General features: G+C 42.1%; 2 protein-coding genes across 5 annotated transcripts; one reads left to right on the top strand and one right to left on the bottom strand.

Moving 5' to 3' along the window:
• Positions 1-1,296: 1,296 nt before the first annotated feature.
• slc45a2 (solute carrier family 45 member 2) lies at positions 1,297-21,693 on the top strand. 4 transcript variants are annotated; one of them, XM_042059837.1, is made up of 8 exons: positions 1,297-1,592; positions 1,780-2,490; positions 6,244-6,420; positions 9,121-9,488; positions 15,212-15,355; positions 17,004-17,127; positions 18,030-18,235; positions 21,410-21,693. In XM_042059837.1, exons 2-8 carry the CDS (start codon positions 2,013-2,015, stop codon positions 21,635-21,637), a joined length of 1,725 nt encoding a protein of 574 aa, XP_041915771.1. In that variant the 5' UTR covers positions 1,297-1,592; positions 1,780-2,012; the 3' UTR covers positions 21,638-21,693. The 4 variants fall into 4 exon arrangements, with proteins under 4 accessions (XP_041915771.1, XP_041915769.1, XP_041915770.1 ...); XM_042059835.1 differs by having other exon boundaries at positions 1,297-1,647; XM_042059836.1 differs by having other exon boundaries at positions 1,297-1,678.
• An 85-nt stretch (positions 21,694-21,778) lies between these two features.
• rxfp3 (relaxin family peptide receptor 3) lies at positions 21,779-23,802 on the bottom strand. The gene has a single exon (XM_042059844.1). It carries the CDS (start codon positions 23,501-23,503, stop codon positions 22,235-22,237), a length of 1,269 nt encoding a protein of 422 aa, XP_041915778.1. The 5' UTR covers positions 23,504-23,802; the 3' UTR covers positions 21,779-22,234.
• Between the last annotated feature and the right edge of the window lie 2,961 nt (positions 23,803-26,763).

Below are 26,763 nucleotides of genomic sequence, written 5' to 3'. Positions count from 1 at the left end.
CTCCATAGTTTGATATACCAAAAATCCGAAGTACTTCCACATCGAACTCCTCAAGTTATTAGGGCCTATCACTCGTCTCTCTCATGTCGCACAGACTGATCACGTTGTGCTCCATTTTTTGGCAAAACACGAGCAGCACAGCAGCTGATTGAAACAGCTGTTTCCTGTGCGTAAAATTGGTGGGAATTTTGTTTTTAGCTTTCGCAATGCTTACTGCACTTCGGAATTCTTTTATATTCTTATATTCTTGTTTGTGAATTTTGTTACATCTATCCTTTTTATTTGTTTAATTTGTTTACAATTAATAGTGTACATATTTGGTGAAAATCGATTCCCTATTTTAGTTTTCGAAACTTGTGTTGTTTGGTTTGGTTTGGTTTTCGAACGTAAAGTGACAGCCCTAATATATATATACATACATAAATATATAAACTGGACATTAACAGACATTTAATTAATGCTTATTGATATTCAATATATATAATGTTATGACTGATGAACAGAGATACATTTTTAGGATGCTATTTTATCTATGCAGATAATATTGTATGATATTGTATGTAGAAAGACTCTCCACTTGAGTTACCAAAATGATTAAAAGGAAATTGAATGACTGTGTTTAGGTCCTCTGTTCTTAGTAGCTTGTGTTTAGGTCCTCTGTTCTTAGTAGCTTGTCTCATCTAAGTCCATGTTACTCAGTGAGAGCTGGAATGTGGGTCTGCAAAAAAGCTTCACCAATGAAATAAGGAATTAAATTATCACCGGGGCAATAACACCCGTCTCTCTTAACTTTCTCCCGTCTCTCCCACCCTCTCTCTCTCTCCCGCTCACACATACACTTTTCCTTTTCCCAGCCTGGTTTAGTTTGTCTCCACACAGATGCTTGGAGGCCCAGAGATATGAGGGGAATGTGATTTATTGTTTTTCTAAATTTATAAATCCGTATGAGTGTCTGAGCAGACCTCCTCACATTGGGGGTCCTGAGCGAGCAGTAGGGCCCAGTATGGCCCCTCCCAGTCCAGCCCGCCGTTGCCGTGAGAAACCCTCCCCATGAGAGCAGCACAGCCCCTCCTCACATGACTGGCTCTGACCAGGGAAAGTGTCTCATGACGGCTCCTAACAAAGTTCCCCGTAAGACCCTAATGTTTCCTGTAAACAATCAAAGTCCAGGAACGAGAGACTCCGAGACTCACGTCGATACATTTCTCAATTTCTAGCACACTAACCTAAAAGAGGAGACGTTGGTGAAGGAATGGTACTGCGCCCGCTTCCTCTCTTGCAATAGTGTGTGTTTTTCTTTGCCTTGAGGGAATCACATGTTACATCACTTGATCGGCCTAATGAGCAAGCAGACCAGCTATTGCTAGACAGAGAAGAAAGAGACCTTGTGAGCATTCCGTGGGCAGCCTGCTTCCTTATCTAGCTAGGGCGAACTGCCTAAATGTCATAATTGCTGCTGTGTTATTTGTTTGGCATACAATTATATGGTAATAATGCGCCTCATTTTTGCCAGTGACAGAAATAATGCATTTCGAGAGGCAGTGAGGTTATAGACAGAGGAGAGGAAGAGAGAGACAGAGGTTTGGGAAGAGGTGAGAAATCCACCCCCAGGGATAGTCACGTCAGTCACGTGCCACCAACTTTTATGTGAGGTTCCATTCAGGCCTTCAAAGAAAAAGTTTGTATGTGTGTGTGAGCGTGTGTCTGACTGTGTGTTGGTGGGGGGAGGGTGGAAACTTCATTAATCCAAACTACTGCCTCCACCTCTGTCTCCCTCAGCCTTTCTACTCTGTGCTCCGCACAGTCTGCGTCCCTCAGGCGAGCGAGCCAGTCTCGCAGAGCTCCCACCGCTCAGCGATGCAGTAGAGATTAGCCCCAGACGCGTCAGCCTTCCAGCCTGCCTGCCTGCCTGCCTGCCAGGGTGAGGGGACCAGCGCTTCACCACCGCCAACCTCTGGTGCCAACCGAGAGCCGACCCAAACTGCTGCTGCCCTCTCTCTCTCTCTCTCGCCATGACTCTCCTGGCCGAGGAGAAGCCCTGCACGTTCCCTGAGCCGGGGAGCCACATCACGGCCATAGAGCTCGCCCCCAGCCTGCCGGACAGATGCTGGGGTCCCAGCAAAGACCAGGACAAGGACCCGGAGAGCCCGGACGTGGGGCTGTCCGTGTTCGGCGCGGTGGAGCCTCCTCGGCGGTCACGCGGCCGTCTCGTCCTGCACGGCATGGTCATGTTTGGAAGGGAATTCTGTTACGCTGTGGAGGCAGCGTTCGTCACGCCCGTGCTGCTGAGTGTGGGACTCCCGCGGAGCCTCTACAGCCTGGTGTGGCTCATCAGTCCCATCTTGGGCTTCCTGCTGCAGCCGGTCATCGGCTCGGCCAGTGATTACTGCAAATCGCCCTGGGGCCGGCGGAGGCCCTACATTCTTTCTCTGGGGATTATGATGTTGGTCGGCCTGACGCTGTTTCTCAATGGTGATGCTGTCATATCAGGTAAGGCTTTTATTTATCTATCCATTGATCTATTTATGTACAGTACAGAATTATTGCCTCCTATGGTAAAGTTAACTAAAAACAGGTATAAACAATTAGATTTAGGGATTTAAGACCCTAAATCCAATTGTTGTTAGACCCTTTGTCTAAACAAAATCTCCCCAGATCGTTCAGATTCCTAGGTCCACACCTGTGCATTCTCTACCTTGACTCACCCTGCTGTTTTGTCTATGTTTAGATCAGGGGACTGAGATGGCAATGGCAGAAGTTTGATTTTGTGTTCAATAAACCATTTGTTTTGATCTGGATGTTTGTTTTGGTGCATTAACCTGATGAATGGTCCAATCATGTAGTGTCTTGGCAGAGATTGGCAGATTTCTATTGAAAATGTTCAGGTTTTTCTTGGGCTTGATAATATCATGCACCGTAATAAGGTTCCCAGCTCCTTTGGGAATAAAAACAGACCCACAATATTCACAGCCCCTCCACCATAATTCTCATTAGGCATGGGGTTCCATTCAGTAGAGTCATTTAGTCAACTTTACCAAAGGTGGCAATAATTCCCGAGGGTACTCTATGTACAGTATGTATATATTTACAGTATATTAGCTTGGCAAATGAGGCTGCCCATGTCAGGGGGTGATGGGTTTGATGACCATGGCAGTGGGGCTGCCTTTAATTCCTTATTTCATTGGTGAATACTGATGTTTTGGCATTTTTTAATGGCATCTCAGTAGTGGATTGTAATCTGTGACATTTCTGACAGACGAGAGCAGACTTAATTGCTCCAGCATCGCCACTGCTCTTAGGAGTCATTGACATGCATTACAATCACTTTGCAGTGCTCATTTAGCATTCAAAGTTCCCCCAAGAAGTCATGGTGAGGGAATATCATAGACTCTATAGGCAGCTTTTGAAAGTCTTACAAATTATTATAAAGCCTTTAATTTATATGATTTCAGTCAAGAAAATGGAATAAGCTAGCCTGGCGGGCCATCCTATATCATTGAAATGTATAGTCTGGAATCGACCCATTCACCTCGCTTAATCCGAGGGGCGGGCAGAGAATTGTCTTTCAAACTGTCTAGGCATGCAATAGGCCAGCGCTACGACCATATCCGTATCCGGTCGGCAAAACGGCAAATACATCCTTCTTCGAAAGGAATGACTTAAGTGCATTGTGTTGCTCAACTTTTAAAGAAAAGCACAAGTCCAACTCCTCCAAAGTTGACGCCAACGCCGATTCAAACAACCGCTCTTCGTTCGCCATAGCCACCTTCCTTGTTGTTCACCGTTGTAGGACTGTCGTCATCCTGTTAAGCCCGCCTTAAGACTCTAACAAAATAGAGCGCTGTGATTGGATGACGTCCACGGCGTCAGCCAATAGAAATTCCTATGGTTTGCTACTAGACGTACAGGCTGAGCAAATTAATTTGCCGCAGCTAGGGTGCGTCTAGATTTCTAGGCTAGGAATAAGCTCTAACCAATCTAACTGCATACAGTACAACGCTCCAGTGTCTGATCTCTCCCTTCCCCAGGAGTCTCAGTGTGCAGTCCCTGGTTTTCAATGTCAGGCTGATTAACATGACTGTTGGAAGGAAGCTGTTCTTTTCTATAAGGCCATCCTTAAAAATATTTTCGTTTGCCGTAACCCGACCGACCCTGTCAATTTAGAACCGACCCAAATATTTATTTTTTTCCCCTTTTAGTCCGACCGACTTGCCGGTTGTAAACTTGCGTTAATACCGACCGATTGTTTTTTTTTACTCTAAACAACCAATACAAATGCAATAAAATAATAGTTCTTTTAGTAGGCCCAAGTATTGTGAATATAAATTGCCTACATGCAAACGTGGCTCACTTAAAAAAAAAACCTGTGGCGTCATCTCTACACCATTGGTTTTACGCATGTCACTTCGTTTCATTCACACAAACTGATAACGCTGTTACGAAGTTCTGGAAGAACTGTGGCCAGATCTTTTCTCATCCCTTCTCCCCCTAGTCTAGCGGTGACCGTGTCGGAGTATTGAAATTGGTTGTGGTCTATTCAGCATTTCTCAAAATATGGGTCCGCAACATGGAGACTGCTGGTCCGCGGAGTCGTGGAGTGAAATTAGGCCCGGTGCTTCATCTGATAATTTGCTGCGCAGTTGATCAAGAATCCGCGGATCGACGAAAAAAGAAAACAAACGTTTCTGCTATCGATGTCATTAAACATGGAGCCCTACAATTAAGTGGTGGTATGAGCATTCATTCAATGCGCGTCTGCGCGAGAGAAACTGAAACTAATCGATAACGTTGGTATCAAAGCTCCGCTTCAACCTGTTGGAAGGCTATTTATTTATTTAACGACGTTGTTTTTTGGAACTTCCTTAGAAACAGAGCAGAGACTGTATAATACACTGTATAGCATTGAGTATTGTATAGTCAAATTTCAATATAACGTGGCCAAGAGCTATTGTAGCCTTCTTTCTGGGTACATGTAGATGAGCCCTATGACCCAAAAGTCTGCCATGACCGGGCCTCAGGTCAAAGAAGTTTGAGAAAAGCTGGTCTATATAACCTGCATCAGAATGAGGTTTGCAATGGTGCGCCTGAAGGCACGGGTTGAAGACCCAGTCAGTTACGTCACGATATGCACATTTGTGTAAATTCATTCCTAGGTAATCACCATGACCAAAATTGAACTTTTTTTTTTACTTTGAATCTTGAAAAAAAAAAAATATTGACCTACCTACCGACCCATTTTTAATTTCTTTTGGCTGTTACTGCAAACAAAAATATTTTTAAGGATGGCCTAAGAACACTGAAACTGCATGAAATACTTATACTTGTGTAAACCAAGTACAGTAACCAAATAGTTTACTTATTATGATGTGATCTTAAACGCTTATTAATGAGCCCTTAAGGCTAAGATCCAATGGTTATTGGACAAATAATCCACCCGTCGCCTCGTCTGTCTGGATGTCATAGTCTGATAGAGATCATATTAATCCCATTCTGCAGATGTAGGCCTGGTCATTTCTGCCTCTTTCAAATAACGACAATGAAGAGTAATGATGCACTGAAAGCCATCACAAAAGACTGCAAATTATGTGGTGGGCATACAATAGTTATTTAGACTTTGAACTTTGAATAAGGTTAGAGCCTATGGAACTACAATCACAATTAACTTGCCTTGTAATTAAAAGCTGCAAAATAGTCTGTCTCTTGTGAAATAGTAATAAAAGTGGTTAGGTTATTGATGTCTATTCTCTGCTTTTCATATTAGCTGTTCAAAGACATAAAATATCAAATTGAATAATATCCAGCATATTCTAGCTGTGAACTACTGGATCAAAAAACAGTGTGAATCTGTGTAGTTGCTTTTCCGTTCAGTGTGTGTGCAGAACCATTGCAACAGTGAAAAGCATTCTTGTGTTTAAGCCATATTATTAAACCAGTTTGGACATCGGCTAACGCTCACGTGTCCCCTCTTTTCCCCACCACTAATAGTCCAGTTAGAAGAAATCAACATCAGAACATGACCAACAATAAACAAATAAACCTCAGGTTAATAAGGTGCCCATTGCAGTTTGAAATATTGCAAGGCCATAACATATATTTTTTCAATATTTTTTGAGTACCCTATAACAACAGCAGTCATATATCGATGCTTTATTTCATGTGTTTTGCAGTGATTCATAATGTGTACACATACTGAATGTTTTTGTTATTATTATTGACTCACATTGATTTTTCCCTCTGTTGCAGCCATAGTGCAAGACAAGACATTGAAGACCACATGGGCCATTGTTGTGGTCATGGCTGGAGTGGTCCTGTTTGACTTTGCAGCGGACTTCATTGATGGGCCTGTCAAGGCATATTTATTTGACGTTTGCTCCTACCAGGACAAAGAGAGAGGCCTGCACTATCATGCTCTGCTCACGGGTAAGAGAGACAACACCGAGAGAGACAAGAGTGACAACACCACTCTGCAGTGAAACAAATAGTCATTTACTCTCACTTGAACATGGTTTTGACAGTAATTATGTGAAGCGCAAGGCACTGTGTGTTGGCATCCCATGCGTGTCGGTACAGAACTGAATCTATCTGGTGGCATGATCTACCACCAGATTCCATTCAATGCTCTTGAATTCAAGCATCTTGATTTGCTCCCTTGAGCCTTGACAGTCTAGGAACGTCATCATGAGTGAGGGGGTGATGTGTGCGGTTTAAGCCCTGTAAGTACGACACACACACACACACACACACACACACACACACACACACACACACACACACACACACACACACACACACACAGAGAGAAATAGAGAGAGAGGTAATGTATTAGTAATATTATGGAAATGTTATGTCTAATGTGTTATGTTAGTGCTTTGCTTGTGCAGTTATTAAGGGCAACTGTACGGAACATCCTGTGTAATCAAGAAATTCAATGTACGTCATTAAACCTACCTCTATACAAGTTGAATGTGGTCATTTGAATGTCCTCTGGATATGAGGACATTAAAATGACCTGAGAACAAGACTTTATCCTCTTGACTCTGTCTTTCATCTTTGTTGTCCTAATCAGAGGTAACACAGCCACTTGTGTACTTCTAATATTAAGACATCATGCTCCCTGTCCTCTTCACACCTGAAGGGTCAGTGTTGTAATCTGTAAGTTTACCTTTTGTGTGTGCCCAGGATCAGGCAGAATTTCTCTTTATTTCATCATGTCTCCTCAGACAGCCGAGGGCATCTTTTGGAACTTCAGAAATAGTCTTGAATTCCGATGTGATGCCATTTGGGGACTGACAGTTAACATAGCGCGAGTTGTCAGGGGATATATCCACATTAAAGAGCTCCCTGGTGCAGAACTTTCATTTAAAAGATTTTTGAACTCGGTGTTTATGACATTGCAATTGTCAATGATTTGTATGGTCACTCAGTGTAACCTTTTAATCATCATGATTGAGTTTAGTTATTTAAATGTGTAGTGCCAAGTTTATATGTGTAATTGATTTGACACTATACATCTACAACTTATTTCAGTCAAAGAGACAAGATGACTTGATTGGGTTATATGGAGTGAGTTTATACTAAGCAGAAGAGTTTAAGGTGAGGTCTGGGTCAGAATGGATGTCTTACTCACACTTGAACAAACATTAGATCAGCCTTGTTTACCATGTCAAAACGTTATATCTGCCTTACCATTTTTATATAGTTTCCAAACATGTCAGAATGTCATGTTGAGCCTATGGTATTCATGGAATGCTAGCTGCTAGCTATGGTGTGGTGAGTGCTGGTCCACGTGTCTGTAGTTTATCACGCAGGCAAACACACAATGCAGAGTGCAGTTGGACCTGGAGGCGTTCTGACCAGAGCGAAGCAGGCACAGGGTGGTGTGAGCGCCCAGGCGAGCATTCTAATCCCGCACCCGCTCGTCATGTGGTGCGGTCATGAGTTGGGGCTGAGTGCGGGAGGCACATGACTTTTGCCTCTGCCGCTCTATACCTCCGTTGCCGCTAAACAGGGTTTGTTTGTGTGCGCACGCTACTCAGCTCAGCCTCAGGGGCCATGCCCTGCTTATTACAGTGGGTGCCATGTAGGTGCCACGGGGGAAATTCCTTTGAGGGGTCTCTTTCTTTGTATTTTGGGAGGAGGTATGCTGAACCCCACCATGTGATAGCCTTGATGTCAAAAGGATCTATAACATCACAAGTTCTATTATTTCCTTTAAGGAAGTCATGTGTGAACCTGTCTTTAGACTTTCGGCACATTGGCACTTCTATTAAACTCCCTCAGCCAATAGTAGACACCTCAATAAATCAATAGCACTCTCTCCCCTGTCAGGCATTGTTTAGCTAGCTGTAATTCGATTAAATGAGATGTCTCTCATAGGCCTACTGCCTACCAGTATTCAAAATATGGGCTTGGTCCAGAATTACTGTTATCTGAAAATCAATATTTTGGCTGCAAGATACCCTAAAATCTGTATAGTTATTCATGGAGTTATGCAATTTCACATGGGAGGTCAAGGCAGGAAGGAAGTGGTCATACATGAAATTGATCACATGACTCTTGGTTTCTTGGTGAAAGTGATGTTACAACTATCCGTTTGTTCCAGCTGTTGTGAATGGTGATGGCTCCGAATGCAGTGGTACTTTGATTTGCATCAAATTTTGACCATGTGGTCATTTCCCCTTTTGAAAATCATGTTCAGCAAAGGGTGTTATTGAGATGTCAGGGAACTGAGCCAAGGAAAGGGAGTCGATATCAGAGGGGAAAGAAACACTGCAAGCACTAATAGTCCAACAATACAGCAAAGCTCCTTTGATCAGCTTGTGTTTAAATGTGTACATTATATTTAATATAAATTAACTCGCTCTTAACTCACCAGTCTCAGGAACAACAGTCAAACAATCAAGCTGCATTACATTATGATGACTAAATAAATACAAAATGACTACCTAAGCAGTTATATGTCTAAAATATAAGCTTAATATTCTTAATAGTTTCTTTACAGTCATGTAATGTATATGTTTTGAAAGGTAGCTCTTCTTCACTATTATATCTGTTTTTAGAGATTTAGTGCTGTAAAAACGAATATTGTTATGTGTGAGTACATTCTGTGATGTGTCTCAGGTCTTGGCGGTGCTTTTGGATACCTAATTGGAGCCATGGATTGGGGTCATTCTTTCCTGGGCACTCTGCTGGGTTCCGAGTACCAGGTAATTTATTTTTTCTCTGCCCTGACCTGGGGCGTGTTCCTCATCGTGCACCTGTGCAGCATCCCAGAGAAGCCCCTCGGCCGCGAGTGCAGAGCGGACTCCTGCTCCTCCTCAGCCCCCAACACGCTCCTCCTGGGGAGGAACAACAACGCGGGCTACGGGGCTCTCCCCAAGGAGCCCTGTCCCGTGATGGTGCCTGCACCGGAAATCAGACCACGCTCCTTCTCAGCGCTGAGCGAAGCCAACGCCGTCACACCCAGCGCCAAGCAGCCCAACAAGGAAGTGAGTTATTTCTGGCATGCGCGCACACACATACACATACACATACACAAACACACACATACATACACACACACACACACACACATACACATACACACACACACATACACACACACACATTCTGGTGTTTCTTTTGTATTTTATCCCATTGCACCAATTGTATTCTTCATATTTCATTGGTTTTATCCTTTGTTTCACTGCCTCTTTAATAATTTAGCCGTTTCTATTAATCTGTTAAAGCAGGAAAGTCTTGTCTACTCGTTTAAATAGGCATAATTAATAACCTTGCTGCTGGTGACTCATTAAGCACTCTGAGATAATTCCCATTTCCTGGAGTGGCTCATTAATTTGATGAAAAACAATCATGTAGATGTGACCTCCAAAGAGAAGTGAATTCAAAAATCTGAAAGGATACCCTTCAACTCCCTGGCTTTGTACGGAACAAGTTCAGTCAGGTTCAGCAACAGAACACAGAAACTAATTTCAATACACAAAAATGGTGTTTTCTTTTAAAAAAAAAACAACAAGACTGCTCTGTGTCACTGTAGAGGTTGTGTTAAGTCATGTTCTATCTTTCTCTCTTCACTGTCTGCCTATCTGTATCCCTGTTTATCTTTGTTTGCAAGAAGAGGGCGCTACATGATTGGGCTCTGTGCACTTGCTTAGCCTACTTGAAGTCGACAAATCAGTTTTCTGTTTGTTGACATGGCTGTCAACAAGCACCTGAAGAATGAGTGCTTTAGTTGTAACGTAAGAAATAGAATCTGTGCGAGTCTTAATGTCCGTATCTAAGGAGAACTACTGTATGCCTGCCAATTTTAGCTTCCACCTTTTTCCTAAAAATGCCAGCCTACGTGCAGTGCTGCACAAAATAAGGAGGGAAGGGTTTTCGGTGAGCACACGTTTCTACAACTGAAGCCCTCCTCTTCAGGTGCTTGTTGATAGCGATGTCAACGAACAGGAAACTGGTTTGCCGACTTCAAGTAAGCTAGTGCACAGAGCCTATTACGATGTCTTGAACTAGTGACAAGGGGAAGGTCAGCTGGAGAGAGCTACTGGCGATGGATGCTAATCACAGTCAATTCACTGTAAGAGTCACGTATGATGTTCTTCCAACTCCACAGAACCAGAATCAGTGGATTTGTCCAGACAGAACCTGCAAGCTATGTATGGGCATTGGCTGCCTGGTTGTGAAAGTAGCTTGACCTAGCTACCCTGAAGACATAATCAGGTTTTTAAAATCACTGGCTGATAGGGACAGTAGAATTTCTTTCTAGAATTTCTGTGTGAGAGGGACAAAAAAGTTGACAAAATCAGAGCATCACCTATTTAATTGAGCTAACAGTTTCCTTTGAAGATGTGATTGGGGAAACCTTTGAAATAATGAAGATGCATGCATGCAGAATGTATGCAGAACTGGTATCAGAAGTAAGGCAACAAAGTGGGCAACAGGACCAGTGGAGATAGGTGTTAGAGGCTTTATAGCAAAGACAGCCACAACACTTCTCTAAAGAGCTGTAAAAGAGTTGTGTGAGGCTGCTGAGAAGAAAAGGCAATGCTTATGGCTGAGGCGCTCACAACCTACTTGAATTGACTTGCAGATATGTAAATCTTGTTGCTGTATTTTTGGAATGGTACTTGTTGTGGTCTCTGTTTATAATCTTAACCAACATAAGTGTGGGGAGAGTGGGTCTGGGACCAGGACGCCAGACACCACTGTTGAGTCTTCTGGAGATGTCGTCAGCCTAATAAAATGAAAGATGAAGGAAGATGTCTGCTTGAAAATCCCCAGTGAAACGCTCAAGCGTTGCTATGGTTGCTATGGTTCTGCCAGCGCATGTTGTGCTGTGAAGGGGGGCCTTTATGGTCCTGAGTACAACATGCGGTACATTTATAACTTCCGCCAGCTAATTTATGCATGGAAGGCTCTTTAGCCAGCTCATTGGTTTCTGGTGGAGCCAGGTGTGTTGTAGCTGTCGCCATTGTTAATGCAATTAGTGTCTACACAGACCCGGTTGGGAGTTGCACCTAGCGGATCAGCACGTTATGATGTACAAGGATTTATGCGCGTGTCAAAGTTCTTATTATTGGGCAAACAAGATATTCAGTGTCGGAGTGAACATATATGGAGCAGAATATGACAGGAGATGCCGTTACAACACGGCTGACGCTCCCTGAAAATACATGAGCTGGCTTAGCCTTCCGTGCATATGGTCCACTGTGCGTATTATTGTTGTATCTCTTGTCCTGTTGTGTAAGGCTTGGTTGGTGATTGGCTTCTGTGGCAGTGCATGTTGTACAGTGAAGGAGGGCTTCAACATGCGGTGTGTTGGCAACTGCCCCCAGCCATTGTGTGTACTGTTGTTGTATCTCGCATCATTTTGGATCATTTTAAATAGGCTTGGTTGTTGATCGGCCATGGTGAGAAATCCTCTACCTACTGTGGACCACAAGGAAAGTAACACCTTTCTTGTGTGTATGTCATTTTGCTTTGTCAGTCTTTCATTTCCTCATGCCTAAATGTATTCACAGGAAGTCATCTGCATTAGTTTTGTATATCCCAGATTACACCCGAAACTCATTGTGCAGTATCCTAGAGGAGGACGTTGTTCTCTATGTTCTCATCCTTTACTCTGACTGGATTGATTGGTAAACCAACCAACCGGGATGGAAGAATTGATATACAGTATATGCCCTCTGGCATCAACATTCAATGCCTGTGTGCATATTAAGTCAAAGTCAGAGTCAGTTTGAAGTCGTTATTTTAAGGTAGTGTGTTGCTCTAATAAGGCCAGTGAGAATATGTCAGTACAATTTTCTGGCACTTGTTTTCATCTTAAAAAGCTCAGTGGTATGCAAGTGCTATATGAGATGGGTCAGAATGTCCAGTTTAAAAAGCTCAGTGGTAGGCAAGTGCTATATGACATGGGTCAGAATGTCCAGTTTAAAAAGCTCAGTGGTAGGCAAGTGCTATATGACATGGGTCAGAATGTCCAGGAAATTGACAGCACAAGCACACATGTCCTTGTGTCTGGCACTTATTGGTTTGCTCACAGGTCCACTGGGAGTTCTGAATTGCTTTGCTGTTAATATGTGAGATGAGAGTGACCTATATGAGATATAGGAGTATGTGTTTGTTCAGTGTGTGTGTGTGTGTGTGTGTGTGTGTGTGTGTGTGTGTGTGTGTGTGTGTGTGTGTGTGTGTGTGTGTGTGTATGAGAGAGAGACAGAGAGAGAGAGAGAGAGAAGGACCAATGGAGCGCAGAGACGTAAGTCTTGGCACCCTGAAAATGCAATGGCTTTACACTGCCTCCAGAACAGGTAATCTGCTCAACATGCTGAACAGTGAAGACACAACCGTTGGACTATTTTCACATCTACAGTGGCAAGTAGCCGTATAATAATCCGCCGGTCATTATCGGTCCCTTCAGGATGAAGCAAGACTCTTCCGATTCGCATCAGGGTCCTGTTTGCCCTGTTGTGACTTATTTTCCGATAATGACTGGCGGACAATACATTATCCCTTACACACCAACGGTAGAACTCATTTACCAACTTAGATACCACTGTAAGTGAATAACGTATTTGGAAGTCTAGGCCATGTTCGCAAGAATGTGGTCAGAGGGCTGCAGTTTGGGGGCTTCAAAAAAGGAGGCAAAAAGACTTGCACATTTTGCTCAGTCTCAGCCATCATAGGGAGCAAATACTGTATGAAGGCGGAGAAGTTTTGTTATCCTCAAGTGTTGTATTTGCTTGTAGTGGAAGAACCGGTAAAAGTATGTGAGCCATGTAGACTTGGTACCTTGTCAGTGACTCTTTCCAGTGTATTTGGATCTTGTTTTTCCTGCTTGTGTGTTTGTGTTTGTGTTTGTGTTTGTGTTTGTACTTGGGATATTATTATGGTGGCTGAAATTGATCATGGTGGTTGCCAAAAGAGGTTTCCCCAGCTCCTGCTTGCATAAGCACTTGTTGTTGTTAATAAAGCCTGTGTCATATGCATCCCTAAAAGCCTGTTAGAACATGCAGTATCCATGCAAATTGAGCCCACATTAAATGGAAATTTGAGCATGCCACAGGCAAGGAGACAGACATACATATAAAGCAGTGTCATCTTGCTCATGTGACTGGCCTACCTCAGTCCTCATTTCATAAGCACCATTTTCAGACAGATTCATGATGACATTTTACCTATACAGCCTTGTCTGGGCGTGCACATACAACTGGCGCATTTGGGAAAGTGTGCTGCAATTATATATTTAGCCTTGGGACATTTTTCATTCATGACCGTTTTCTCACAGAGGAGGAGCAGTTGGTATGCAAATGACTAGACATGAAGGAAGAAGGCTTACCACACATAGTATTTATAAATATAAATATACTATATATATTTTTTGCTGTGAAAGTATTTTAAATATTTAAATTCAAATGAATCTTTAGATAATCCGCATTAGTGACATTAAAGTTCAAAAACTGTTTTATTATTATTTTCACTGTTCAAATAATGGCCATAATAATCTACTGTATGATATGACTTAATATGCTGAGGAAATAAATTCAAAAGTGCTTCGGGAAAAAGGTTTTTTTTCACATACCGTACAAGGCATTTCAGGCCACACATATTGCCTAGGCTAGGGGACACAATGAAAATAAATTAACACTCCCCTCAATGTCAACACTATCAATGATCTACAGTAGGCAGCACATTTTCTTCTCTCTCCTTCATTTTTACAGTCTAATGGTTACTGACTAGAACGGCTCGGGGTCAAAGGTCATATGGAATCGATTAATCTGTGCTATTTTTTTAATCAGTTATTTTTTCTCAAATTAATTAATCGAAATTAATCAGTTATTTTGACAGCCCTAAAATATACATATATATAATTATGGTAATGATCTAACTCTCTCCATGATTCACTTGGGAAATGTGTAATGTTTTCATGAAGAGAATAAATACACAAAAAGCAAAAACTAATAGCTCTTTAATAGTTGCAACAAGAGAAGGAGAGCTGTGGTGCATGTGGCACAATCCGACCCATCTCTCTCTCCCTCTCACTTCCTGTCACTCTTCACAGTCCCATCTGACTAACGGCAGAAATATATATATATATATTTATATATATATATATATATATATATATATATATATATATATATACCGGTATACTGTATTTACTTAAGAAAAAATAGTTCCAACAAGAGAGTGTATGCGAGTTAGAGAAAGAGCTAGACCAAAAGAGCGAACCAAAGAGAGCTAGACAGCAGATGAATTACTCACCAACGTTATGTTCTTTTTTGCATTTTTAATTGATTCAGTAATAACCGCTCCCTAAAGAAAGGTTATGGTGCCTCAAGTTTATAGTCTAATGTACAATTGACAAATGTCTATTGTAAGAATTCAACATTTATACCAGACAGTGAACTGGCCCCAGCTGTTTCTGCTTCCCACATATAGTGGGCTTTATAAAACCCCAGGTTGCTTCCTTCTCTGCTGTGCACAGATGGTCCTAATGCATGGACACAAGCTGTCTGGAATACTGTTCATTAGCTTGTGATATTCTTTGGCAACACACACTGCACGTCTTTCTCATCTGTGCCACATATGGACTTCTGAAAGTAAACCCTGGCCGTGTGTCTGTGTGTGTGTGTCTGTGTCTGTGTGTGTGTGTGTGTGTGTGTGTGTGTGTGTGTCTCTGTGTGTGTGTGTCTCTGTGTGTGTTGCACAGGTGCAGAAACGGATGTCACTGAAGAGTCTGCTACTGGCCATGATATATATGCCCAGTCACTACCGCTACTTGTGCATCTGCCATTTACTGGGCTGGACGGCCTTCCTCTGCAATATGCTCTTCTTCACTGACTTCATGGGACAGGTGAGTGAGTAGGCTTGTCCATACAACAACAACAACAACACATTGCATTTATATGGTGCTTTTCAAGGCCCTCAAAGCGCTTTTCAGTGACGGAGGAACCTCTCATCTTTAACTACAGTGTATTTCACATGGAAAATATGTTTTATGCTAATTTGATGCCATTTCTGTTTTCTTCTGATGTACAAACAAATGAGCCTTACTTTAACTCTGAAAAGAAACGCTTTACTTAATTATGATAATGGCAGTGCGGTGTGTGTGGCCATGTACATGTAGGTTTTGTGTGCCTGTAAATGCGTGGTGATAAAAATACCATTAACAAAAATATAGATAAATCCTCAGCAGGGCAGCGGAGGTCTGTCACTTTACTTGCATTGAAAAATGTAAACCCTCTCTGACAAGGCACCCTCTGTGTGAAAGGGGAAAACAGGATGTGAGGGCACATATCGTTTGTCAGTGACAACAGCTTGGCTACAGTGCACACATGGCAATGAGTGCCCAGTCAGGGAACTTCTCAATGCAGTGCGGGGGGGAGGGGGCGGGGGTTATAGTTTGATTTAACCTTGACTGTTTCCTTACTGATGAAATATGCATGGTGGTCAGACTGGAAACAAATGCAGTTGTGGATGAATGTATGCTTGGCACTGTGGGCTATATTTTAAAATCAGCAGCAGCTGGAAATGCTAATTCTATGAGTTTACAATACTACAATTAAACACTAAACACTATATGAAGTGGTTTTGCTACAAGAGTCTGGTAGTGGGTGGAATTACAAGCTCATTTGGTGATAAAGTTCTTTTCCAGTGTTTAATGTGGTGTGTTTTAATGACTTTTACGAGATCGGGGCATCTATAATGTGATGACTTGTGGCTATATTTCACTGATTCTTGAGAAATGGGTTAAACATGTAGCTCAACTGCAGAGCAGTTATCCTACTCAATGTTATTCAGTCATTATTATATCAAATTTCTGTCAGCCAATTACTTCTTACTACAACTAAATCCATATGTTCACAGAACAGGGTTTAATTATTAAGTAATTAAATGTTTTAAATGTTATTTAAAAGTCTTTTCATCCAAATGAATTACTGTATGTCGCCTTGGACAAAAGTGGACAAGAGAGGCATAGTAAAAATGGACTGTAACTAAGATGCTGGAAAGCTGTAATTACTGTATCTGAAGCAAATGCACCATACAGATCTTACATCTTAGCTTCTGAACATATTGTAGAATTAAAGACAAAACATTATGTTGTTGTTGTTGTTGTTGTTGTTAGTTAGTTTCAAATGTTAATTTAAAATATCCTTATTGTTCTGCTTTGTGCTTTCTGCTCAGTACAGTCACTTTCTTTAATGACAATTGTGCTCTTCACACTAGGAAGAATTTACAGCTAGTGCGCAGTATATATAGTATCTATCTATCTATCTTGCCCTTAGCTCACTGAGGATTCCTGTTATCTGGGGTGGAACTGTACTTAAGATTCAGCTAACGGCCACTGAATAGTCCAGAACAGGTTGCCAAGGACACCATATCTTCCCTCTTCCCTTGCAGCCCATCTCTCTCATCTTATCTCCTTGCAGCCCCTTGTGAGAGATGGTTGCCCTTCCATAGTAAAGTTCTGTCCTAATCAAGCTCCTTTGTGCCTCTACTAGATTGTTTACAAGGGGAACCCGTACGCTGACCACAACTCTACGGCGTACGCCACGTATGAGAGAGGGGTGGAGATCGGCTGCTGGGGTCTGTGCATCAACGCCGTGTCGTCTGCGCTCTACTCCTGTAAGTGCTGGGCCCTCATCAGCCAGAGATGGGATTGAGGATTTAATGGGGGAGCATTAAGACTCTTAGGAGGAGGAAGGGGAGCAATGTTTCTTTGTCACATTGACCTGTGATTATGCCTGCATTCATTTCACACTGCATGCTTTGCATAGGCAATGTTTGTGCGAGAGTGATTCTGTGGAAGTGGCAGGAGGCGCACGTCCCACCCTAATGCATCATCCATTTAGTTTGCCGTCTCAATTTAAATTGTGTTTACTTAACTCTCAGTCCCCAGCTGGTAATGTGCTCTGGGTTTGCCCGTAGCAAGTGCACTTTGTAAGCCATCGGGCTCAGGATTTGTCTGGAGATTGCATCTCACTGGTGTACTGCTCTCAGCACATCAGGTGTTTGCCGACAGACAGAGCGCACGCCTGTTGATAAATTGGACGGAGACTCAAGCCTGTTGCGGCTTCATTATGGGTGTCCTCCCAGAGAGAGATGGAGAGAGAGAGACAGAAAGAGAGAGTAATCCAGCTGTCCAGTGATACCAGCAGCTCTTCTCCATGGTACACAGAGGCTCACTGCTCTCTGGTGGAATGGATGAGAGGATAATTAAGAGATCTTTTTGCCCCATGGGTCCCCATTTGGATTAGGATGCAGTCAGTCGCAATGGTGACAAAACCAAAGTCACCTCGCAGAGGATTTATTCTTTAATTATTGTTTAGCATTTTGAATAGTGCATTGACTTTGTCATACATTGAATCAACATTGATTAATATCATATATTATAATGTGTTTATTTAAAAAATCACTTATGTTTAACCATGCATGTTAAAACACTTAACATGCCATCTTATGTTTAACCATGCATGTTAAAACACTTAACATGGCATCTTGTATTCTTTCTCTCTCCATGCACTTAGATGCCCAGAGATTGCTGCTGCCCTACATTGGCCTGAAGGGACTCTATTTCGTGGGCTACTTCATGTTTGGCCTGGGCACCAGTCTCATTGGTCTGTTCCCCAACGTCATTGCCACCCTGACACTCTGCAGTGTGTTTGGAGTGATGTCCAGCACATTGTACACCATGCCATTCAACCTCATCTCGGAATACCACAAGGAGGAGGAGGTGAGACTGCGCCTGTCTGCTTACATTGGTCCCTTAAAAATGCTGATCTTAAAGGGTCTGTAGGTAGTATCTTTGTTTGAAAATGACCTAGAAATGACCTTGTGATTTCAAAAACACCTATGCTGTGTTCCCCAGATATCCACCAAAATATACATGCTACACAGCTACCTGTAGTTCAGATCTACTCTGTTGTAGTGCCAATTTGTACAGTACCTCAATGCAAGCCAAGGAGAGAGCACCATCTCAAATGTAATATGGTGCATTCAAGACAACTCAAATTCAACATAATTCTATACCCATAGCCCCTTTAAGTCTCTAAATATTTTTAGTATGATTTGACAGGCTGGCACATTAAAAACTCAGGTATTTTATATTATAAGATCAGTGAAAGATCAGTGTAACTGATTGGTAATACCTGAATTGGTATGAGTAACTGAAACAGGGAAAGAAAAACAAGTATTAATTCCAGTGTCTATCAAATTAGACATCAATTAATTAACATGTGGTGGCAAGGCAGCATCAGGCAATTGCATATCAGTGCCTTGAAATATGTGCTTTCATGTAATTAAACGATTTATGGATTCATTTACATGGAAAGTCCCCATGAAAATTCTGTAAATCAGTGTATGTGTATGTGGGTGGATTTGTCTCTGTGTGTGAATGCATGTGCTCTTATGATTAGTAAATCCCAGTCACTGAACCCCTAGACAGCAGCACACTACAATATGGTTAAATAAAGAAACATGGCAGTCCACAGACATGTTCACGCCCCACTGTTATATGAGCAGTGACTAAATATGGTTACAGAATTGAACATTCAAACATGGACAAATGTAGGAAGCAGAATTAGATGCCATTTAAATTCTGCAACTTTATTTCTGAAATAGCATGAGTCAGTGAAGCACAGTAATTGAGACCCAAGGGTTGTTTTATTGTACATTGGAGAAGCAAGGTGAGGGGATGTGGTGATGATGGATGATGGGGGGGGCGTATGCCAAAGCAGTCCCACCGTCCTCTAAAGCAACACAGTGTAGTTCTTCCACCTAAAATAATCAACTCCCAAACTCTTTTTGATGATACAGACTTTTAATAGTCAGAATCGGGTTTCGGTCAATATGTATGCCAGGAATGACTGGTATTGCATTCAGTTTTGTTCCAGTCAGAAACATGACCCTTTTCATCGGTTCTTGACTAATTTGGAACCCCCTTAACACTAAATAGCTCCCCAGTATGTTGGAAATTGATTAAAAAAGTGATTCATACAGTTTGTTACTTTAAAACATGGCTGAATGCGGTGTAATTATACCTATTTACAAATCACATAATCTTTTCAAAACATCTTTTACTATTAGATATTTCAAGCATTTTTATTATACATTTATTATAGCTGTCATGAATGGCCTACACCTCCAGAAGGACTAATTGGTGTAATACAACATTAAATGGCACTATTTGACGTGGATGCTAAATCTGATAGGGAATAATCCCCACGCTGATGCAGCATGTCACTCTGATGAAAATATATATGCCAAAATAAATATGGCTGCCAGACATGAGATAACGTGCTTAAATTTCCCACACAAATCTACCCATACTCAGTAGTCTGGATGGTAATGACATAGCTGGAGCATGCTTGAGCAGGTTCTCAGCATACCATTTAGCTGTGCACCATGTGTGCTGAGATTTGCCAAAAATCTGTTAAGTAGTGCAGATGAAAAGCATTCTAGAATATGGCATGGTTTAAAAAACCTGACTGAGAGCTTTTGCGAGTCGAGACACTCATTTAAGACTAGATGGTAATCTCCTCCTGGGAACATCTTTAATAACTCTGGATGGGGAATGGATGTGTGGTGTGGCAATTAATATTGATCAGACTCTTAATCCTGAGGTTCGTTCTCAGATTACAGTAAAATCAGTGCACCACTAGAGTTTACATGCTCAGAAACACCAATACATCTATTTGAATTTAGTGAAGTAATGGCTAATTGAACAGACTCAATGAATGCTGTCTGATTGTAACCAGTTATGCTACTGAAAGCAATAGAACATCATTCATGAGAAAAAGTTAAGGATTCTCTGCATTGGAGCTGCTTAAAAAGTGGAACATTTTATTTATAATATTTATAATAATAATAAATAATAATAAGTTTATTTTATATAGCACCTTTCTTAAACCCAAGGTCGCTTTACATAGTAGGAAGGCAGGGAAACACAATAATAACAAAAAAACAAACAATACAACAGAGACAAAGGCAGGGAAATACAATAACAAACAAACAAAACAATACAACAAAGACAAGTTATCTGTAGGAACTATGTGTTGGGTGTGGAGGAGAAGTGATCATTAAACAGAAAGGTCTTGAGATGTGCTTTGAAGAAAGGAAGAGAAGGACAGGCACGAAGGGGTTGGGGGAGGGAGTTCCAGAGTTTGGGGGCCAAGGCACTGAAGGACCTGCCACCCAGGGTGGAGAGTCTGGAGCGGGGGATAGCCAAGAGGTTTTGGTCAGAGGATCTGAGTGAGCGGGAAGGAGTGTAAGGGGTCAGGAGGTCGCAGATGTAGGGGGGAGCAAGATTTATTGTGCGTCTTACCATTTCTGAATTTCACTGGGGCCAAAATGTTCTGTTAAATTTCAAGCAGGACTTGAATAATGCAAGTTTATAACTTTGTCAAATAAATGACTTTATTTGTAGGCCTACAAATAAGCTGAAGAGTGTCTCACACACCCTGTATCTTTCTCTCTCTCTCTCTCACACACACACACCTACTCTCTCTCTCTCTCTCACACACACACACCTACTCTCTCTCTCACACACACACACACACCTACTATCTCTTTCTCTCTCTCTCTCTCACACACACACACACCTACTATCTCTTTCTCTCTCTCTCTCTCACACACACACACACACACACACACACCTACTATCTCTTTCTCTCTCTCTCTCTCACACACACACACACACACACCTACTCTCTCTCTCTCTCTCTCTCACACACACACACACACACACACACACACACCTACTCTCTCTCTCTCTCTCTCACACACACACACACACACACACCTACTCTCTCTCTCTCTCTCTCTCACACACACACACACACACACACACACACACACACACACCTCTTTCTCTGTCTCATCTCTCGCCCCTTCTTCTCCACTCCAATAGGAACAGAGGAAATTGGGAACTGTGGATCCCTCTCGGCGTGGTTGTGGCACAGGCGTGGACTGTGCTGCTCTCACGTGTATGGTGCAGCTTGCTCAAATCATCGTCGGCGCTGGACTTGGGGCACTGGTCAATCTGGCAGGCAGTGTCATAGTGGTGGTCCTCTCAGCATCAACAGTGTCACTTATGGGCTGTCTCTTCATCGCACTCTTCATCAGACATGTGGATTAAACTTTGTAAAAAGTATATGTATAAAATTATATAATAAAAATACTAACTACCTTTCATTGGCTTGTTATTTGTGATTTGAAATCACAAATTCACAAATGGTCACAAAATTAATGTAAAGGATGGTGTTTATTTTTATGTTGTATTAAAGATTTGTACATTAACTTCTGACTGTTTGGAAATTTGCACTGTAAAACAGGTGCAGTTTGTTAGAATGTTACATCAGCTAATGGCAGCAGTTCAAAAATTCTGCAGCTGTGTGATTATTGAGATGATGCTTTGTGTTCAAAATCTCCTCAATGGTGCTTGATTGGCATTTAGCCCACATAACGTCACTAATCTCACAGTCTTTAATACACGTTCTACTTGTGTGAGTCACTCATTAGGGAGCGAAAGGATTGTAGTCCATTACACATTCAATTACAGGTTTCAACCCTTTATTTTGAGCGCAATTGAATACTTGCGGTAGGGCATTTTGCACTCAACTGAGGTGATCAGAAGCGGATTAATGAAGAACTGAAATGGTCAAGTCAAATGGACATTAGGAAATATGGTCAGTGAACCAACAAATTGAAACATATATAGTATAACTATCGCGTGTTATGTACTGTTAGGAAGAAGGTCATTCTTCCCGTTGTATATGACAACACCTGGCGGATAAAACAAAAGCGCGGGCTCCGGTGGGTTAAGCCGAACCAGGGCATTCGCCTGCTCTTCGTGCTCAGGTTTACTCGAGGCTGTGAAGGGTCTCATGTTCGTGACAGAAGGAGAAGTGATTTGCCAAAACAATTTTTTCAGAGCTTTTCTGAACTCCCTCCTCATTAAACAGTACAATATTGGATTTAGGCAGCTGTTGGAGTGTGCCAGACAAACAGACACGGGAAATATGTAAGCTTGGGTCGTGTAATATTCATCACTAAAGTGAACAACGTTGAGTTTTATAAGAATACCCCAAGCTGTCAGAGCTTGATTAGGCAACCAACAGAGGAAGAAAGAGAGAACAACTATAGTCACAGATCTCGTTACTTTGGAACGTCTCTTTGCACTAGAAGTGTTCACGTTTTTGTTCGTAATGAAGCGCAAAAGTAGGAGATAACAAACTGATATTATTCCTAAAGGAATGAGAAACCCCACCAATACTTTCTGTGCGTGGTATAGCCCCAGCCAAAACGGTGCGTCGCCTTTTCTGACAGGGAATTTCACCAAGCATAGCTCCACATTTGACACGGTGGCTGTTGTGGAGAACACCGCGTTTGGCAGCGCAGCCACTATTGCGGAGATCCACACAGCGACACTCATCCACCTGGCAGAAAAGCGCAGACGGCGTCGTTTTTGCTTCAGCGCAGAGGCTACTGAGTAATATCGCGCAACGCTCATTGCAGTGAGGAAAAATACACTTGCATACATATTCATTGCAGTCACGAACGAAATGATCTTACACATTGCTTTCCCGAAAAGCCATGTGAAATCCATTGCGTTTTCCACAGCCCAAAAAGGCAGTGTTAACACAAACTGGAAGTCTGTTACAGCCAAACTGGTCACAAAGAGGTTGATAGAAGATTTCTTCCATGCTTGCTTGGTTTTCATTAGGTATAAAACAAGAATATTTCCAATTAACCCAAGTGCACATACCACGGAATAAATTACAGAAATAGTTATTCTCAGAATACCCCATCCATCGCCCATGAAATCGGTTTTACCAAATTCATCTGTGAGGTTGTAGAAGTCCTCCCAAGAGCGATTTGTTTTGTTTAGCAAGACACTGAAATTATCAAAAGCAATTAAGAGAGAGCCGAAGGCATCGTTCTCCTCGGGTTCCTCTTGTACCCTCCAGCTCTGCGAAGTATTCCTTCCATTCGTCATATCCATCCCATTTCCAGACTGAGGAGATGACAGCGGTTCCTGGTGCAAGACTTAAGTCTCAAGTTTTGATGGTATCATTCTTTCTATTTTCCTCAGGTTTTGGAGCTATCCACATCCATGTATCACAGTTTTGTTTTTCCTGCCCTGCATATAATAACCTTCAGTTAATGCTGCTACGAATGAGAACTACACACTTAGTGACAGGCTCAAAACGTCTTCTTACGAACATACGGATTCACTTTTAAGGCAATGCAACACATTAGTTTGATGAGTCAAAATGTTCAAGTGCACATCCCAATGTTGAGAGAGTGGCTGAAACACGCTATGGGAGCAACAGCAGGCAGGTTTTGATTTTTATACAGCTCAATTCTCGGGGATTGGACAGCATAGCTTTGCGCATCATCATCAGCATCAGCGGTGCGCATGTAGCTTCAGTTCGCTGGACAGAGAGCTTGTGGGCGCGGTAACAGCCACGTTTTCTCTTCTGTCATGCCTGATTGATATGAACAATTTTGTCTTTGTTTTGTAGATAAAAAAATAATTTGCACAACTCTGGAAAATACATTTGAAATTTAATTAGAAATAGTTTGTTCCATGTAACCATGTGGAATCAACTTCAGTCTCTTTTGACCATCTCAGAAAAGTATTTTACATGGTTCACACAGGCCTCCCAAAATTCAAATTGTCCTTTTTTGGAATTCCTATTTCGAATTTCCAAATATTTACAATATCTTCTCATCTTAGCAATATAACCTACTTTGGATCTAACATAGGCCTACTGAATTTGGCCTTGACTTCCTCCATCTTTTCATTTCACAAGTTAAATTGGTCAGATCATCAGAGGCATCATTGTCTTGAACAGATTTCAAATACAAATGTGTATATACACTATATGCTGATTGATTGACTAAAAATGTCCATTGAACATCACTCCTTCCTCCCACGAGGCAGCAGAGGGATAACCTGCCTGCTGGTAATGGACCGCCATGGGCTAAACAGGATTTCTTGTTCTTATGTTCTGCAACATGACCCTTCAGTCTTCTTTTTATTCTGCTGATGATTTGAGCAAGCTGCACCATACACGTGAGAGCAGCACAGTCCACGCCTGTGCCACAACCACGCCGAGAGGGATCCACAGTTCCCAATTTCCTCTGTTCCTATTGGAGTGGAGAAGAAGGGGCGAGAGATGAGACAGAGAAAGAGAGGTGTGTGTGTGTGTGTGTGTGTGTGAGAGAGAGCAGATTCTGCTGCAGACACACTCACACTCCAGTCTGCAGACTGCAAAGGTAGTGTTACAATTGGCAAAGGCATTAACAGGAAAGCTTGTACTGGAAAACACATCCACGAAAGTAGCGCTTTTCACTAGATTTCCGCAATGGTTGCAGTTCCCACATGATTCCCTTTCAGTTCACTTAGCCAATGTTTCTTTTGAACTGTAAGGTGACTATGCACCAATTTATCTCTTAATGAGGGTGCTTGTCTAAAACAGAATAAGGGAGGATCACAAAATACCTCTTTCAATGAGAGGTCACTTTGGAGTATGGCCCAATTGCTCTTTATTATGTTTTTCATTTTCAAAGCTGCCTTACTGTATCTGGTGAAAAAATAGACTTGATTATTCCTCTTGGGTTTCCGTCTTTTTATGAGTAGGTCACTCCTGTTGCATTGGTTGGCCTTGGCCCTTCTTTGGGCCTGTTGAACAACCTCTGTCTTGTATCCCCTTTCCTCAAAACGTTTAGCCATCTCCACAGATTTAGATTGATGGTCATCTTGTGTGTCACAGATCCTCTTAAGACGAAGGAACTGTCCATAGGGAATGTTATTTATCAATTGTGTTGGATGAAAGCTATCAGCTCTCAGGACAGTGTTATGATCTGTACTTAGATGAGTGCAGATCCCCATTTACCTCTTTGCTGATTAATAAATCCAAAAATGAGATTTCTCTTTGGCTGTATTGTAATGTAATTCTTATGTTAGGATTAATGGAGTTTACATATTTATGAAACTCCAAAAGGTTTGAAGGTTGAAGGTAGGCCCATGCTTTTAACTAGTTCTTGCCATGATAAATTAAAGGCTTTTTTTGGGGTTGAAAAATACTTTTTCAACCTCAGAGTGACTCTGCAAATTCTTTTTTCTTTGGATTCTCACTTCACCTGTCGCAGGAGAGCACCTGGGCAAGGAATTATCTGAAGTCTCCTGAGCACCCTGAGCCCTTTTGTATCTTATAAATAAATCACTCTTGTCAATGTGTGTGTGTGTGTGTGTGCGTGGTTATGTGTTTATTTGTGTGCGTGTGTGCGTGGTTATGTGTTTATTTGTGTGCGTGTAGGTGTGTGCAACCCTTCGCTCAACTCCACCCTCTACAGGCCGATTGGTGTACACAGTCACTAGATGTACACATCCATTCATTTATTGTATGGCCCCCCATGAACAGAATCCCAGGAATCATGGCATGCATTCTGAGGGTGTCATAATGATCCTGCACTTTTTAACTAGGTGGTGCTATACATCAAATCACTTGTTATGGGATGGGCTGACATGGCCCCTTGAGACCAACACACGAAAAAAAAGAGTTAGTCATGCTAGGCCCTATACGGTTCTCGAGATAGTCACAGAAAACTGTGTTCGTCCGGCCTGCGGCGGGTCGGCGACGGATCAAAATGAACAACAGTGGCATCCTTGTCATCCTTGTGGGGCTACATGCCCAACAAGTTTGTGCTGCTCGGTCTCTCAGTGTCCCGGAATCGTTGACACAAAGTTACTAAAGAAAATAAATCTGTAAGAAAAAAAAACTCTGACTAAACCTACAGTGTTTACAATACTAGATGTACCGCACTACAGTGTATACAATACTAGATGTACCGCAAAGCGGTAGAAAACATGACCACCGCTCAGTCCTGATAGATAGATAGATAGATAGATAGATACTTTATGGATCCCCAAGGGGAAATTTAAGTTCAATTCAGTCCTGCATCCATTCTCTCCAGAAAAACAAATCACGCTTGTCAATTTGTCTCTATCTCCTACTCCATCCCCTACTCGTATACATACTCTCGTATGTAAGTGAGTGTGTGCATGTGTGCGTTTGCTTTTGTGTATACCGGTATGTGTGGTTCCATGTGTGTGTGTTTTGTGAGTGTGTGTGTGGGGGTAATGGGGTGTGTGTGTGTGTTTGTGTGCGTGTGTCTGCTTGCCTGCATGTGTGCGTGTGTGTGCGTGTGTCTGCTTGCCTGCTTGTGTGTGTGTGTGTATTATGTGTCTGTGCG

Source organism: Alosa sapidissima, chromosome 13 (genome assembly GCF_018492685.1).
Source record: "Alosa sapidissima isolate fAloSap1 chromosome 13, fAloSap1.pri, whole genome shotgun sequence".
NCBI classification, from domain to species: Eukaryota; Metazoa; Chordata; class Actinopteri; order Clupeiformes; family Clupeidae; genus Alosa; species Alosa sapidissima.
Note: the sequence above shows the minus strand (reverse complement) of the source record. Positions and strands in the feature narration are given on the sequence as shown.